Source organism: Strongylocentrotus purpuratus, unplaced genomic scaffold (genome assembly GCF_000002235.5).
Source record: "Strongylocentrotus purpuratus isolate Spur 01 unplaced genomic scaffold, Spur_5.0 spur5_contig_865, whole genome shotgun sequence".
Taxonomy (NCBI): Eukaryota; Metazoa; Echinodermata; class Echinoidea; order Camarodonta; family Strongylocentrotidae; genus Strongylocentrotus; species Strongylocentrotus purpuratus.
Window position 1 is genome coordinate 733,624 of NW_022145574.1, and position 17,562 is coordinate 751,185.

The following is a 17,562-nucleotide window of genomic DNA, read 5'->3' on the forward strand; positions in this document are numbered from 1 at the left end:
TAGCAGTCACGCAAAACAAACACTCGCAAATTAGTATTCAATAAAATCAGAGAACGTATATTATTATTTAGATTTATACAACACCTACGTGGATCCTTGTCATTTGATTGGAGGATTGTTGGTCACATGATATTCAATAGATGTTCTATTGCACGGGCGTGCATGTTTGGTTATATTCGCCGTGCATTTTTGGTTATATGCAGACTGCGTACCTCTCTGCTGTGCGCGTATGCCTGCGTGTATCTGACGCGAAGGCAATCTTAATGTAATCGAGAAGGCTTGACTCCAACTTTAATTTATCTTTAATATAAGGAGTAAAGCATATTGTTGATTAACGTTCTATTAGATCTTCTTCGATGTTGTATAAAACAAATAACGAATGTTTTTCATTCGTTATTTGTATACTATTAGGAATAAATCATTGTCAAAATCATTCCATTAATTGGGGTAAAAATAATTATTCCACCGTTATGACCAACAATGTATGTCCTTTCCTATGCCACACAACAACTGCTAACTATGTAAATTAAGCGCCTACATCTTTAATATAGGTGTATAGTTCTGTTTCAATGCATATACCATTTTATTGAAGCGCATTTTCATCAATAAATTCAAACAGAATGGACAACCACGTGGATCTCTGGAATTATTCCCATGATGATTATTTCCCTTTCTCACTCTTTACATTGCTCCCTTTTCTGTGTACAGAGAACGCATGTCTCCCAACACCCTGTCTAAATGGAGGTACGTGTGTGCAAACTGAACTCGTTTACCAGTGTATTTGCATGGATCTATTCATCGGCCGGAACTGTGAAATAAGTAAGCGGTATAGCTAAATTGAATGGGAATTTAGGAAGCCAATTTTACAATACAGAGACACATATACTGACATGTCAAACATAATGAACGTATGTGTGTTAGTATGTATGTATGTAAATATACATGTATTATTTACATACACATAATAAACTCCAGCGAAATGCGTTGTTATTTTGGTAAACATGGCATTTTCCCAATTGTCCAAAACTCTGGAAATAGAACAGAGTTTTTCATTCTGAAGTTCTTATAGGATTCGGAATGGCAAACTATTAAAAAGAGTCAATATTTACATTGGTTCGTTATTCCAAATATTTATAATCGAACCCGAACTCGTGTATGGTATTACGAACCTTCTGAATTTCAAACCTCAATTCGTTTTCATAATTATGAACCTTGTGTAATTTTCGGAATAAAGAATCTTCTAAGTTGAATGAACACTATTTAATTTTTAGAATCACGAACCTTCAGGTATGGATAATTTTCGTTTCGGAATAAGCCTTTGAAAAAACATAAACGTGGGAAAATAAAGTTATCTCGGGTTTTTTCGCCCATGATTTTCGTTTAGAGCTCTCAAGCTGTTATCAGTGGTTGAATCTTTCCATGTTTTTCTTCTTTGAGATTCCCTCTTCACATCTTAAAAGTAAACACATCATAACATTATGTCTAGACACTGGTACCCAGGAAACTGAGGATGAAAGCTGCAAGCATTCATTCGTAAGTTCTATACTACTACAATTTTACTAGAAACTAACTTTTGACAGGTAACGCCGATCCTTGCACCCAACGAAACCCGTGCGTCAATGGTGTCTGTCGTCCCACTGGACAAGGGCAGTACGAGTGTGAATGCCGAGATCATTATGAGGGGATCCATTGTGATGAACCAACTCGTAAGTCATATGTTTGAATTTACTTGTATGCATCTTAACACTTTGGAGACGACGGGCTTCTACAGAAGCCGAGATGTGTCCCTAATATTTTGACAAAGTTGTCCAGCTTATTATTAACTATTATGTGCTAAAGTTCTTTGAAGTATTATTTAGATATATTCATTCATCTCATCCATTAAAAATATAATAAAGTTACGTGGACAAACATCGAGAAAAGGTGATATCATTTCAACTTTACCCTAAGTTAGTGTTCGGATCGAAAAAGGGCCCTCGAAATTACGTTTTGCAAATCCATGATTCACATCGTTTCGAAAGACGGGTGAATAGGAACCAAAATTTGGAAAATGTTTTGACACAAGTTTTTACCCTCAGAAATGAAAATGAAACTTTTTTTATTTCTGAATAAGTAAATCAAATATCTTGTCATCATATCTGGATATGAAATAAAATATCGAAATACTTTCCTTTTCTGGGGGAGGTGGTATATATTCATCCGCTGTCGCTATTCACGTCGTTTCTATTGTATAAGTGAATGAATATCAAAGATCCGGGCTAACTCGGGCTCGGGGACAACTCGGCCCCGCTGCAAAAACGGGGCCGATTTGTCCCAGCATACTCTAACTTTAATTCTAACCCTAACCCTAACCCTAATGCAAATGCAATCATGCCGGGACAACATTACTTGTTTAATCTATGGATTAAATCTTTGAAGTCCAGTCCTCCTAACACGTTGAAGATGGTCTTATGCATACGTCACCGGACTGAGGATCACCAAAGAGCTTATACTACCTCCTTGGGATCACATGGTTTGTGATTCAGGACAGCACCATTGTCTTTTGACAAGACATTTGTCACTATCTACCCAGGTGTAGAAAATTGATACATGTTAGTAATGTATTATTTGAATGCTTGCAGAGCCTTAGGGCAGCTAGGCTTGCCAGTGTAGGAATCATAACAGTATTTTGTAGGTGCCTTGAGCATCCCTTGGTATTTCGTGTATATAAATGTAGCTGTTATTATTATCATTATTATGAATAATACAGGTAGTAGGGTAATAAATTCTTCCAGTCCTTAGCCCCACGTCCCTGGAACAAACTCCCCTCGTTCTTAAGAAACAGTACTTCACTAGATTTCTTCAAAATTCAACTGAAAAATTACCTGTACAACTCCTCTTAAATTGTTGATAGTCTAAGAGACTGCGCCTTGTATTCTTTGGAAAAGGCGCTATATAAATCCAATGATAATTATTAATAGTATTATTTCAAGTCTCATTATTATCATTAGTCGTGGTATTATTGTTATCATAATTAATTTCATTGTTTTTTATCAATATTATTCCTCTTCTTCTCCTTCTTCAACTAATATCATCATTATTACTTTCACGACTTCTGTCACCATCATCATTATCATTATCATCATCATTATTGAAAACAAAATTACTTCATTCGCCACCATATTTTTTAATTCCTACCTCGAATACAGTTCCTTTGGAGGTTTCTGTCTATCCGTCAAGCCAGATAGTCAACATCAATGCCTATGTGGAGCTGACATGTCGTTTCAACAATGCCAAGCGATACCACTGGTACAAAGACGATGTCCTCTTGCCTAACAGTGAAAATCAGAATCCTTTGATAATCATGTCTGTCACGCCAAGTGACATCGGGTATTACTTCTGCCGAGGCTCGGGGAGAAATGGAGAAACTTTAGACACGATGCGAGCATCTGTATATGTCAAAGGTAAAACTGTGCTTGATTCAAACCAAAGTCACATACAAATTATAAAATTTAGGGTTGTGTCTAGCCTTTAAGCAAGGCGACTTGTGTACTCTAGCAAGATCTCATCTCTGCCCTCTAAACACATCGAATACCCTTGTGATTGCGAGAGGTTTTATGAAGAGAGCATGGAACTAGCAGGCATACGTTATTAAAGACTTACAGCTCCTCTGTATTAAACATCATTACAAGCCTGTAAACTCTGTCTTTGTCAGGCAACTTGGCAAATAATAAGCAAATTATTCATTAAAAATTCATTTACATTGATTACATATCTGATACACGTTACAAGCATTTGTCTTAATCAAACTTCCATAGGAAAAGAAATTATATAGAGAATAGGAATTTCTTAATTCAATTAAGTTTTGAAGATATTAATGTTATTTCTAATGCTACGCGTGAAAATAAGAAATAACAACAACACAAATTTGATCGCAATTGAGAGATACCAGCGCGTAAAACAAAACGAACGTGATTATACTGGGTACATTATGTGTTAAGTATGAGAGAAATATTCTCATACAAATACTGATTTAATATCGAATTCGTATTTAAAGACATTTTCTTAAAGTTATGTTTAAGTTACTTGTATTTGGGTATTTTTTGTTTGCTATAAGCCCTCTTCATCAGGAGAATTCCCCCCTTTTCCTCGGGCCCGGGGGGGGGCGTTCCTCTGTGCCCTCCCCTAAATCTGTGCCACTGATTCTCAATGCGTATGTTTGTATTTTCAGATCTGACCAATATAATAGTTTTGAACGCTAGATTTGCCATTCCATTCAGCGATGAGCTTCATGACCAAACGTCTAAACTCTATAAAGAAACAGCGCTCAACATCAGCACCTACGTAAGTATATCCTAACAGTAATTGGTGCATATAAAAAAGGCCTATCCCGCTCTTGTGATATTCTGCAAGGTTGGCATAATATTGTTTTGGGTTTAAAATAGACAATTTAATAATAGAGTGCGAGTACGTTGTGCAACAAGTTTCCTAGCAGGGATTTGGTGAAGACTGATTGCACATACATACCGTGTGAGTCAAAAAAAGTTTACACCTAGAAAATTGCATTTGGAGGACCTTCCCATTATGGTGCTGTCGAGGGTAACATTCTAAGGTCAAAGCTAATTCACATCACCGTTTATACGCTTACGGTACATATACTTTCATTCAGTTCTTCAATTTTTTTTCTCTTAAAAAATGCAATTCTATCATAAGTATATTCTTCTGAATATAGTATGGACACAATGTTGCATGCGAAGGGTTTATGGTTATGACGTATACTTTAATGAGTTACAAAAGAGTATCAGTCTTAGAAGGGGGAAATATATATTAAACATTTCAAATTTTATGTTTGTTATTTTGTATCTGTTTAAAGATGGAGCAAGGCGTCCGAACCAGTACTGGTTTGCAGAGTCTATCAGTAGTATGCAGATCCTTCAGACCAGGAAGCGTCAAAGCTGACATGAATTTCTACATCGAGCGGACCAATATGACGGCAACGGAGACACAAGATCTTATTGGTCTATCTCTTGACAGTCTAGCCAATGAATCGAACGGTTTTCTCGATTCAAACACCATTTCAGTTCAAGATAACGGTACCAAATTCATTCATATACATGTAGTTGTGAAAGTCAATTTATTGTGTATAAGGACGTGGGGTATCCTTAGATTGATGGGATGGCAGGTAGGTGACGCGAAAAGCTAGGGGTCATCATTTTGTTTTGTCCCGCCTTCATGATACCACTCATTGCAAGCATTTGTTTAAACCTTGGCTTCCGAAGGGGAGTGGATTGGGCTATGCCGAATTCGCCACTTAACTGGACGTGTGGCATCGGTACGTTAGGTAATTTGAAACGCAAGATACCTTTACCCTAACCCAGCTCTCAACCGCAACCGAAACCCTTACCCTTACCGTAAATTAAAAACAATATAACCAATATTACTAATGACTAGTGAGTAAACTCTTTGTTTCTTGTCGGTTTCCTCTACATGCATTCAAACGTACGTATAATAATAATAATATTGGCATTTATATAGCGCTCTTACAGACATACATGTGTATCACAGCGCTTTACAACATATTATTACCCCGGTCATCGGATTCAGGCTTACCCGCACACAAGGTATGCACATTTTCCACTCCCTGGGGAGCATTCCAGCCAGTCGCCATTTTACAAGCGCCACTTGCTAATCAAACCACATTAGCTTTCGCATCCTACCGGGTACCCATTTTAACAGCTGGGTGGAGAGTGGCAAATGTAGATCAATGTCTTGCCAAAGGACATTAGTGCCGCGGCGGGACTTGAACCGCGGACCTTGTGATCCACAGTCCGGTGACTTATCCACTCGACCACGACACCCCACGTAGAGGGCATTACTTCTTTTGTTCAATCGTTCACAGGACACGAAAATGTCCTGCTAATGACCATGTCTATTTTAATAATGAACAATTTGTTCACTACACATGTTCGTGTAATGACGCCGTAAAGTATATATAAATATATATAAATATATATATACATGTATATATTTACACACGTGTACGACTGTGTGTGTGTGTGTGTGTGGGTGGGTGTGTGCGTGTTCCTCTTTGCGCGGGTGTTGTCTGTTTCTGCGGCCTTTTGGCCCTTCATTCTAAAGTACTTCTTTAAATAATTTGTATTCTTATTTATAGTGATTACATTACATTACATTCTCTTTTGTGAAGCTATTTGCCAGAATGTCTCATGGATATCTCCTCGCTTTGAAAAAGTCGAATTTCCGGTGGGTGAAAACGGAACATGGGCAAATTCAACAGGAATGTGTCCATTCAACACTACTCAAGGTTTGTTTTGTGGGTCTTTCGTTCATTTTTAATTTGGGGAAGTGTACGATTAATATGATAATTTCCCAATAGGCTAGTTCAGATATGGCGCGGTGAGCCGCCGCAAGAAAACAATACTCGGGGCCAATCGGGTAAAATACGACTACGGACGACGCGACCACAGCATTCACATGCGTGCAACGTACGCGAAACCGAAGCGTGGGGAGAACTTCAGTCTGTTTCGCGAACGCTAGCGCGCTGACCCAGTTAATCAAGTACATTCGTTTACGTGCAGGTTTCCAAATGAAGACGTAGACGGCGTTAACCAGTATTTGCCATGATACATTCCCTTTGAAGAATGGCAACTGCGCGATCGAGAATGACTCATTAGCTCGCAATATCATTTCAAAAGTAGCTTTATTATCACGATGTTCAACCGATGTAATTTGTTTTTACTCCATTATTGAACACTAGCGAATGAAGATAGGGGCTTAGTGTCTAAAAGCCCCTCCTCATAGATATTCAAACCCCCAAACTGTGTTCATGAAATCAATACAAATGAATTAAAGCGAGGGTCACGTAGAAAATGAATGCAGGAACCCCAAGCCCCCAGCCCTCCGATTAAAATAATATTCAAGATCCGCGCGTGTAGTTGAATGTTTTGAATAGTTCCAGTGTCATGAATTACTTGAGGAAATTTCAATCATAGACGGTATTTCTTTACTTCATTAGTATGTCCCCTTCTTTTTTGTATCTGGTAATAATTGTTTTGCCAGTCTGCTTTTGATATGATAACTATGTGTGTATTTTTATTGTTATACCGAACAGTTAATGAACCGATTGGACGGGCTCTGTGTATCGGCGATGGTATTACCCAGAGCCAGTGGCAACCTGTGGATAATTGCGGACCATTTAGAAATGTCACAGATATTCTCAACGAAATTGCACAGGTTTTTGGAATTTTCTTTTCAAATTTCAATCATTGAGAAGAGACTTTTGTAAGAACCTTCATATTTAATGCACTTGTGTTTAGCATATTGTACATGCCACTGATCATGACAACCTGGTAAAATGTGATTTTAAGGGAAACATGTTCGCTAATTTTATGTTACCTTAACGCTAATGAGTAAAAATGTTTTGCGCTGCGTATTAACCCCTTTAATTTTCGAATCCATGTTTTTTTTACTTTTCTGTCAATTCCCCCGCACATTTTGATACCAAATTTGGTAGCAATTCGGACCAACGGTAGGGGTGTTAAATTACAATTATTGATCACATGTCAATCAAATTGTGCATTTTCTCCATTTGCTAGTGTGCTAGCCTGTCGAAGAATCAATAATCATTTCAAAATCACTTGATCTTTGTCATTGTTAAGAAGGTTTACACTCACATTCCACTAAGTGAGACCCATCCTTGGTTCATCCTATACATATAACAAACAAAAAACAATAGAAAACTTTGTATGTTTTTTACCCAGAACATTTTAAAATGACGATTATTATTTGATAATTATAACAATTAATGTGTTTTTTTTTACTTAATTTTAATTTTAAACAAACCATGTAGTTCATCCGTTGAAGTGTTTACATATACCAAACAAATTATTTCCCAACCATTTGAATACTGTTAAACTGCAAAGTAGGTATGTTTTGAACATTTTGCCAAAAATAATGAACGAAGCGAAATGATGAAAAAGTTTTGTTGCCATGATGTTCATTATACTAATTCAATATGTGTACCAATTTTCCTCTCCATTTTCCTACCTTTTTTCTTCCTCAAGGGGGGGGGGTGTTTAGTAAAACAAAATAGTGCTCATTACCCCCCCCCCCCCCCGCTTATGCCCCGCTAAATATTTTCTCACGAATTGCCCCCCCCCCCCTCGCCGCCTGCTGGATCAGCCCCTGTCAAAATGCCCCCCCCCCCCCCACGGTATTAGAAATCCTTGAAATAACTCGGCTTCATTAGGGTAAAGGAGAGAAAGTCATATCACTCAATATAAACATGCTGTAATTATATTTTCCCCTCAAATTTTAGGTAATCGTAGATGAAGAAAACGCAGGTGAAGTGAGTCAGCAAGTATCGTCTGTTACTTCCAACATCGAAGATATCACATCAGATGACATCACGTTTGTGGCAGAGATAACATCAAACATTGTGCATCAAAATCTTACTAGTGAAGAGGTATTCTGCACGATGCCAGACCAATCATATTGAACATGACTTAGCGATTTTTTTATGAATTCAATTATTTTATTATGTTCTGATAATCATCTAATGGTAAACAAATTGGAGCCTTCCTTTCGGTACATGTATTTAATTGCCATAGATGTGAAAGCGGTAAATATCATAATCGATTTTAATAATATTGGACGCCTTAAAGCTAAACTACTGTGAATGAAGAATTTACTAGAGCCTTGCCCCGTATCAGGCTCTTTTTCTTTTAATTTTGTATAATATCTTATTGGTTCTATGACAGATTTCGGTATCTCACTACCCTTTCATATCGTGTTGACACCTTGGCAGTTGCTTCATCCAGAAGTTGTGTAACGGCTTTAAAAGAACAGCTGTGCTAAGGCTGTCATGTTATTTAATTATTTAATATCCTATCGTCATTCAGTTTGATTTCCGAGATTTGGCAACTTTCTCCTACTATAGTTTAAACCATCTTCATCCATTGTGTTTGAATTGACAGGTAACAAACTCTATAACGAGTATTGTGAGCAATATAGCTCAGGTAGAAACAAAGGAACTTGAAGCCGCAGAGGAAGAAGGTGGGGCAATAAGTAAATTTGTCCAGGCTTTTGAGGAACAAATCGGTCGTGTTGATGTTGCCGATGGTGGGATGCTCATCATTCAGCAGCCAAATATAGCCGTACAGGTGATTTTACATTTATATCATAGGCTACGAAAAAATTATTTGATATCCACCAGTATACTAAAATATAGAAGTTCACTTCCAAGTTGTATAATTGTTTGCATGCATGTTCAAAATAAATATTTTGTTTAAAAATCTGACACTGCCAATCATCTATTGTGGTCCCATTCAATCTGGTGTCCAACAAGGCGCGACACTTTCACCATTTTTGTTTATGTAGTTGTGTAGATCTGCCAAACAACATCATTATTTGTGCATTTATGTGTGCATGATTCTTCATATTTAGAATTTGTGGGATACCTTACTTATGTGCATGGTTGCAATCGTTTCATTTTCAATCATCATCAACGATAACGATTATAATAACAATAATAATAATAACGATGACAATAATAATGATGACAATAATGATAACAATTAATCAAATAGAAAAAGAATTAAAATAATATTAATAAAATAGGTTATTGATGATAGTATTGACAATAATACAAATACTATCAATGATAATGATGATGATGATGATGATGATAATATTCGATTTGTAAGGCGCCAAAGCCACTTGAAATCAAATACCCAAGGTGCACTATTGCGAAGGAAAAATCACATAAAGACATTTAGATTTCATACAAATACTGAAAAATGAAATAAAAGGGAATAATTAATTATATTCCAATCCAAATAGAAATGATTTTAGATTACTTTTGAACACCTCAACTGATCTGCTTTTACGAATTTGTCAAGGGAGAATAGTTCAAAGCGAAGGTTTCCTCTCCCAGTTCCCTATTTCTACAACAACATTATAATACAATAATAATAATAATTGTAATGATAGTAATATTAGAAATAATGATGATGATGATTATGATAATAAGAATATTAATAATAATAATTGAAGTCCGAATTCACATAACAGGTCCAGAGTGTACCTGCTGACGACATAATGCGTGGTCTTGTGCTTTCGCTAGCTGGATCCAGTCCTTCAGACCTGACCAAGGCCAATATTACCATCAATGCTCCGACCCAAGATGACCGCGATGACGTCATTGGTACAAGACCAGGCATCATCGCTCAGGTCAACATTCCACCTTCAGTTGCATCCGTCATTTCGTCCACGGTCCCACTCTCAGGATCGCCGTCGAATGGCAGTGGTGAATATGTCCGGGTCAACTTCAATGTATTTTCGACTCCAGCCTTGTTCATTTCTAAATCATTGCGCACTTTAAGTGCAGCTAATGAAGGCTTCAATCGATCAGCTAACTCTCCCGTGATTTCTCTCAGTATTGGTCAAGGGAAAGTAGCAGCCTTGACAGAGTTCATCAATTTTACCTTCACTACAATAATGGTAAGACCTATTACAATGATTTTTTTTTTTTTTTACATAGCATACTTATTATTTTGTAATCTGCCTTTAGCAGTTTTTATAGATAATTATAATTTTTGACATAAATAGGCGAAAATGTAAACTTTATATGTATAGCAATCTATTTTCTCTTTTTTTTTTACTCCTGTGTTTGATTCCCCTCATGACAAATGGGCTTTAAACTAAACCAATCAAAGTTGTCATTCATTCTTCCTTTATGTCTTTTTAACTAATTCTATTATGGGTGTTGCGGATTTTGTTGTTGTTGTTGTTTAGTCTGGATACGTGAATCCCATGTGTTCATTCTGGGATGAGGAGGAGGAAGATTGGTCCCAAGATGGGTGTGTTCTTGTTTCTGGAATCACATCATCCGATGATCGCTCTGATGAGGAGATCGTGCGCTGTGCGTGTGATCATCTTACCAACTTCGCTGTTATAATGGTCAGTGAAAAGCAATTAGGCAATTTTCATATACATTATCACCATTTAACTACTCCCCGACATTTATAACCCCACTAAACGCAGTAGGTTACCTAGAGCTGTAGCGTGATAATACTCTTGATGACCGAGGGGTAAAGTTGGTCCTACTAACTCCTTGGTCCTACAGATTAAATAGTATGGTTTATGTACTATATAGTGGGCGACAGTATATATCACGCCTGCTGTTGTGCGAATGGAAACGGCTAAGCTAGTTTCTTTCCAGACATGTTAAACAATACTACCAGGTGTTTGTGGACAAGTGGTCATTGTTCGACCTCTTCCCCATTTACAATTCCCCTTTACTTCCGAAGAACGATGGAGTATACCGTGTGAGTCAAAAAAAAGTTTACACCTAGAAAAATGCTAATTATTAAAAAAAAATCATCTATGAGCAATAAATTATTACACATCTTATGAAAGAGTGTTTTATCCCAAATCATTTGGTATCATTTTTGTATGGAATGTGATCACGCTTGGATGAACAGGAAGCATTGTTTGCGAGAGTGCAAAAATCGACTTGCTCCAAAGTGATGCTTACAGCATGTAATATGTTGGGATTAGCGGAGTGAGAGAATGAGTTGAATGTATTAAAAAGAAATGCATTGCATATGGTCTTTGCAGTAGCAAAGTCACACACACACACACACACACACACGCGCGCGCACAAAATGTTCGTTGATATTTTATATTCGATATTTGATATGTGTGGCATGATTAATTTTGTTAGGGATGTTATTTGGATCTGCAAAGACCGAATTAATACCCAAATCCCAATTGTTTTTTTCAAACATCACGTAAGCAACTTTGGCGCAAGTCATTTTTTGCACTTTCGCAAACGATGCCTCCTGTGCATGAACACATACCACAAAAAATGACGCCAAATGATTTGGGATAAAACACTCTTTCGTAAGATGTATAATAATTAACTTTTCATAGATGATTTTTAAAATAATTAGCATCTTTCTAGGTGTAAACTTTTTTCTGACTCACACTGTAAAGCTGGTCTTCAATTGGGTATGAATAATATTTTCACTCTTGAGATCAAAACAAGTTTGAAGGTGTGGTGTCTCGAGTGAAAGGTAGTAAAGTGATATTATTTTGTTTCCATTAGTAATACGAGGTGTCACCACTTTCTATTATAATGAACCCCAGATTTCTCAGTTTTCAATTAACGACACATAGACTTTATGAGAGATAATGGTAAAATAATCAGTTTTATTTGAGCATTCGAAGTAGATGTTTCAGTTTGGGCTCAATTTTCTTTCATGTTACAGGATATCCATGGACAGGAGGGTTCATTAATCGAGGCATACAACATCCTGACTTACATTGGATGCTGTATTTCTATCTTCAGTCTTCTTGTCACATTGGCAACCTACCTGTGGAACAAGTGAGCCCATTAAGAAGAAATAATGCAATCATTAATGTAACACAAATGAGACAGAATGTGTAATTAGTCTCTGGTCGTTTTATTTTCAACTTTATTTGGAAGCTTTTGAACGTGGAATAGGTACATACACTATGAAACAGATGCATTTTTAAAATTCATTAAATAATCATGCAAATTCAAATAACCACCTTTTTGATAAAAGTATCTCTTGATCAAATGAGATGGAATACGTATAAACCTGCAGGACAGTTCTGTTTGGTATCACTTCTGTTTGAAGTAATGTACAGAGGGGGAGAAGGAGGAGAAGAAGAAGAAATGGAAAAACAAGAAGATAAACGTCTATAATATCATAAGTTGCTTGGTGATGAAGGGATGGTGTGACGAGAGTCATAAATAGGTTGTAATTAGTAATAATTTGTTTGTAGCAAATCAATATATTCTACATTGATACTCTATTAACTTCGTAAAGCAAACCATCTGCCGTTTGGTGTGCGGTTTGCAGAGAATAAAAAGCATATTAATTTCGAACATCTTTGGCGTACTATTCTCGCATTTGACACCGTCCTAAATAGTTACACTCAGATAATTTTTATATTCAACACGCATGGCCATTCTGAGGGTTGTGTCCAGTGTATGGCAGTGTTAAAAGAGATACATGTATGAAAGTAAGGCACAACCACGTAATCTCCTCATTTTACAAACATTTCCCCTCGATTTTACTTCGTTTTCTTGTTGTTTGGCGTTTTTTGTTAATGTGTTGCCAATCAGGTGATGGTAAACTTGTACATGTATGGTACAATATTGCTTCGACGCTTTCCTAACCTTATTCTTATATTCCAATCTTGATAGGGATTTGAGGACCAAACAGGCTAACAAGATCTTCATCTGCCTGTGCCTGACATTGCTATGTCTCTACACGACATTTGTCATCATGATCTCTCTCGATTCTACCAGAGATTATCGTGAGGTCCAAGCTGGACCCTGTGGGTTCCTGACGGCCCTAGTTCACTTCTTCGTTTTGTCGTCTATTGCATGGATGGGTGTAGAAGGGTACAATACCTACCTCATTATCGTGAAGATCTTTAACACCTACATCCAGAATTTCATGATCAAGGCTTCCTTAGCTGCATGGGGTACGATATTTGATTCATTATATCTTTTTAATGGGAATATTGCTTACTATTAACATGAAGTGTCTGCATGGTTTTGCAAACGGATTATAGTCCAACAGTGCACATAAATTCGTAAATGTTGCCATTTATGTGTAATTCTTTTGTTATAACCATTATTTAACGACATTCGACATGGCATGTGATTTGTACAAAGAAACCCCGGATAGTATAACAATCGAGATATCTTTATCATTATAAAAAGTAGTATAGTGCCGTCATGACCGTGTTAAAAAATTGTGAGCTGGACAGCAAAACAATAACATAAGTAGGCCTATACAAAAAACGGGGAAAGGATAGAGCTAGGCCCATGACTAATGTAGGCTTATTTTGGATTACTAAAACAATTGTATTTCCTTATACACGTATGTCATTACAGGAATTCCTGCACTTATCGTGGTTCTTACAGGAGCTATTGCTAGAGACTCTTATGCTCATGATGATCTGTAAGTAGTAACGTTTGAAAGTTAAGTTGGAATATTGGATTGCATAGCATTAGGTATACCTAACGATCTTCTAATTTTGGATTCAGCAAAAATTATATTTCTGTACGTTATCGTGATTCTTACCTGGCGCATGGGTTGCATTGATCATATAGGATGCAATTCCAGGGCAAGGCTTGCCTTTACCGCTTAGAGACTTCGGTGGAAAGCAATTCATGAGAACCTTTTTCTTTATTATTATCATTATTATTTAATCTTTTCTTTAGGCATTTGGTATTTTCGTATCTCATAAGTTATTTGTGTATATTATAAGTTAGCAAGTAAGCAATAATGTTCTGGAATTGGTATTCAAGTATCACTTTCGCGGGTATGTGGTGTGATCCAAGCTTTAGGAAGGCCACCAAGCGAATACACTCTCCATTTATACTAAAATCTTAGATATTGTTCGTAACGTATGGAACAAGAAAGCTTCGCCTTTCCACTAAATATATAATGGAAAATCATTCACAATGACATTTTCTCAGTTAAAATGGTTCAAGGACCATGGAAAAAAATTTAAACTATCGCCAAGATAGTCAGTATTGATTGACTTAATTCAGTCTTTTTTAAAAATGCATATTTACTATCAATAGATGCTTTCTACAATTCTGGGCTCAAATCGGTGGTCTCTTGATTCCCATGGCCATCATCCTCCTCATCAACATTGTCATCTTCATCCTGGTGGTTCGACAGTTGCTCCGGTCAGCCAACATCGCTGGTCGGGTGAAAAGAGATGCTAAGGCAGAACGTCGAGAGACTATCGAACGCGTCCAGAACGCGATCTGCATCTTGCTTCTGCTCGGTCTGACCTGGGTCACCGGATATCTTCTTTTAATCCCGTTATTCAGTCAGGTAAAGCCAACTGCGTGGTATCTATCTCTTGTAAGAAGTAACTTAAAAACTCGGTTATAATGATTAGATACACCAGCAATACCTCTGTAGATTTTAAGTATTTGAAGAACATGAGAGAGAATGCCATGAACCTAATTATTATTTCTGAAACATTTGTGTTTAACAGGTGGCTCAGCCAATCTTCGTCGTCCTCAACTCCTTCCAAGGATTGTTCATCTTTCTACTCTACTGCGTCCGGAAGCCTTTCATCCGTAAGAAATGGGGAATTACTTGTTTCGACAAGTTCCTAAAGAATGAAGCAAGCACTTCCAGCGGTGTGGTGAGCTCAACGGGGCTATCCTCGTCATCTGGCGTGATAAGCAAATTGCGTCCAGGAGCCTCGGATAATTACTTGTTGCCTACCAAAGACGACAAACCCGACCCTATGTGTAGGTTCAATCCGACCTTTGATGTTAGCCAGGTTGAGGAAGGAGTCACACCACCAATGAGCAAAGATATCCAGAGTTCCACCGAGGAACAGAAGAACGACACGGATCGTGATGCAACAATCAGTGATGTCGTGACGGTTAGTCTCCCTCTTGATGCATCTGTCACAAATTTCACTGAGAGACGTGATGGTGTTTTCCCCACCACGCATGCTGGTACGGTCAGTGTTACTCTAGAATCAACTGATGCCAGCAAAGCTACTGACGGTAACAATGATGCTGCCGTCTAAGGATGCAGAGGATGGCACCAAACACAAAGGCTTTTTATTCAATAGTTTTTCAAGCATGAATAAGGTCTTATAAGAGAACATGATGTTCCATTAAAATACTACTCAGGGAAGGTTGAACACCTCTCCCCTTTCCCGACCATTTTTGCAAGTACCAATATACCGTCACCACATATTCGGGCAAGGAGGTGTTATTTGTTATCATCTTTATTATATTTCACTTATGAAATTATGTATTTTCAATTAATATGTATTATATCGATGCTGTTAATTATGATACTGTCGCTCATAAAGTTGGAATATTTTAGTTTTACCTTAATTTATGGAATTATTTTAAAAATAATTTAAACAAAATAGATCTAGATAATAGTATACATTCTCAGATTTTATTGAATAGTAATTTGCCAATGTGTGTTTTGCGGGACTGCTAAAGCATGTGTTTGCTATTATGCTTATCAACTAGGGGACTTATGCCCTCAAGTCATAAATGACAATAATGAGGATTAATGCCCCACAAAAGGGCACTAATATAGCACATCGACATGGTTTTGATCCTGGGGCCCACAGTTACGAGGCCATTGCTTTGTCACTGAACCATGACTTTACGCAGCGGGGGCTAGGGTAGGGGGCAGTTTCCATAAATAAATTTTTAAAACAGAAAATGCAATAAATTTTCAATAATTTATTGCATTTTACCCAGGTCCCCAACATAAAAAAATCCTCTGGACGGCCATACATTATGGCTCAAGGCATGGGCACACAGAAGATTTCATTCCACCTTTATGAGCGACAGTGTTATATGTATTTCATCGACGTTGTTAATTATCATATCATTCTTTCTTTTTTAAACTTTATCTTATGGTGTATGACCCAGAGAAGAGGTCAATTTTTTTGTTTAAGGTATTTTTTCAATGTATTTATTATCATTTTGTGTTAAGACATGATATAATGGGAAAGGAAATTAGGCAATGACCATTGTGTAGCTTATTAAAAACAAAGTTCCCTATTGCTCTCCTCTTTATAAATTACATTGCAAAGTCTGAACAAAATTGTCTCCGCCGAGAATCGAGCCGGGTCACTGGCTTAGAATGCCAATGCCTTAACCACAAAACCACACAGAACCCCCCTCCCCCTTCCCCGACCTTTTTGAAATTACCATCATTCAATCACAATATATTCGGCTAACCAGGTGATTGCTATTTGTTATCATCTTTATAATATTTTTAAAAAAGAAATTATATCTGTACAATTTATATGTATCTTATCGGAGTATTCATGAGCAGAACATTTTTTGTGTATGATACTTTGTGGTGTATTACTCAGAAATGATGTCTTTCCATTTGTGAAGAAAAACGTATAGTGATGATGATGATGATGGTAAGATGATTTTTTTTTTCCAATTATTAATTGGTTCAATTTATTACTACATTTTAATGACGAAATTATACATGTACAATGTATATGAAACTTTTTGAAGTATAGATTATCAGAATATTTTGTTTATATGAAACTTTGTGGTGTATTACTCAGAGAAGAGATCTTTCCATTGTTAAAGAAAAACGTATAATGATGATGATGACAGTACTAAGATTTTGTTCAATTATTAATTGGTTCGATTTATTATTACATTTCAATGATGAAATTACATATGTACAATTCGTATGAACCTTATCGAAGTGTTCATGATCAGAATATTTTGTTTTATATGATACTTTGTGGTGTATTACTCAGAGAAGAGGTTTATCCATTTGTTAAGAAAAACGTATAATGATGATGATGATGGTACTATGATTTTTTTTCAATTATTAATTGGTTCGATTTGTTATTACATTTCAATGACGAAATTACATATGTACAATTCGTATGAACCTTGTTGAAGGTGTTCATGATCAGAATATTTTGTTTTATATGATACTTTATGGTGTATTACTCAGAGAAGAGGTTTATCCATTTTTGAAGAAA

The 17,562-nt window shown here is 36.7% G+C and overlaps 1 protein-coding gene across 1 annotated transcript; it reads left to right on the forward strand.

Annotated features, from left to right (window-relative positions):
• The first annotated feature begins 1,590 nt into the window (after positions 1–1,590).
• LOC105439175 (adhesion G-protein coupled receptor G2-like) lies at positions 1,591–15,792 on the forward strand. The gene is made up of 15 exons (XM_030973652.1): positions 1,591–1,706; positions 3,189–3,443; positions 4,211–4,323; positions 4,853–5,072; positions 6,185–6,301; positions 7,109–7,230; positions 8,315–8,461; positions 8,973–9,158; positions 10,069–10,497; positions 10,792–10,956; positions 12,270–12,385; positions 13,235–13,518; positions 13,934–14,000; positions 14,630–14,888; positions 15,055–15,792. The coding sequence occupies exons 2-15, from the start codon at positions 3,344–3,346 to the stop codon at positions 15,601–15,603; spliced, it is 2,874 nt and encodes a 957-aa protein (XP_030829512.1). The 5' UTR covers positions 1,591–1,706; positions 3,189–3,343; the 3' UTR covers positions 15,604–15,792.
• The last annotated feature ends 1,770 nt before the right edge of the window (positions 15,793–17,562 follow it).

Bases quoted from the DNA above. Each gene is read 5' to 3' on its own strand.
- LOC105439175 (XM_030973652.1), top strand. From the start codon at position 3,344: ATGTCTGTCACGCCAAGTGACATCGGGTATTACTTCTGCCGAGGCTCG. The intron at 3,444-4,210 runs GTAAAACTGTGC...TTGTATTTTCAG, and splicing joins AGCATCTGTATATGTCAAAG to ATCTGACCAATATAATAGTT. The intron at 8,462-8,972 runs GTATTCTGCACG...TTGAATTGACAG, and splicing joins AAAATCTTACTAGTGAAGAG to GTAACAAACTCTATAACGAG.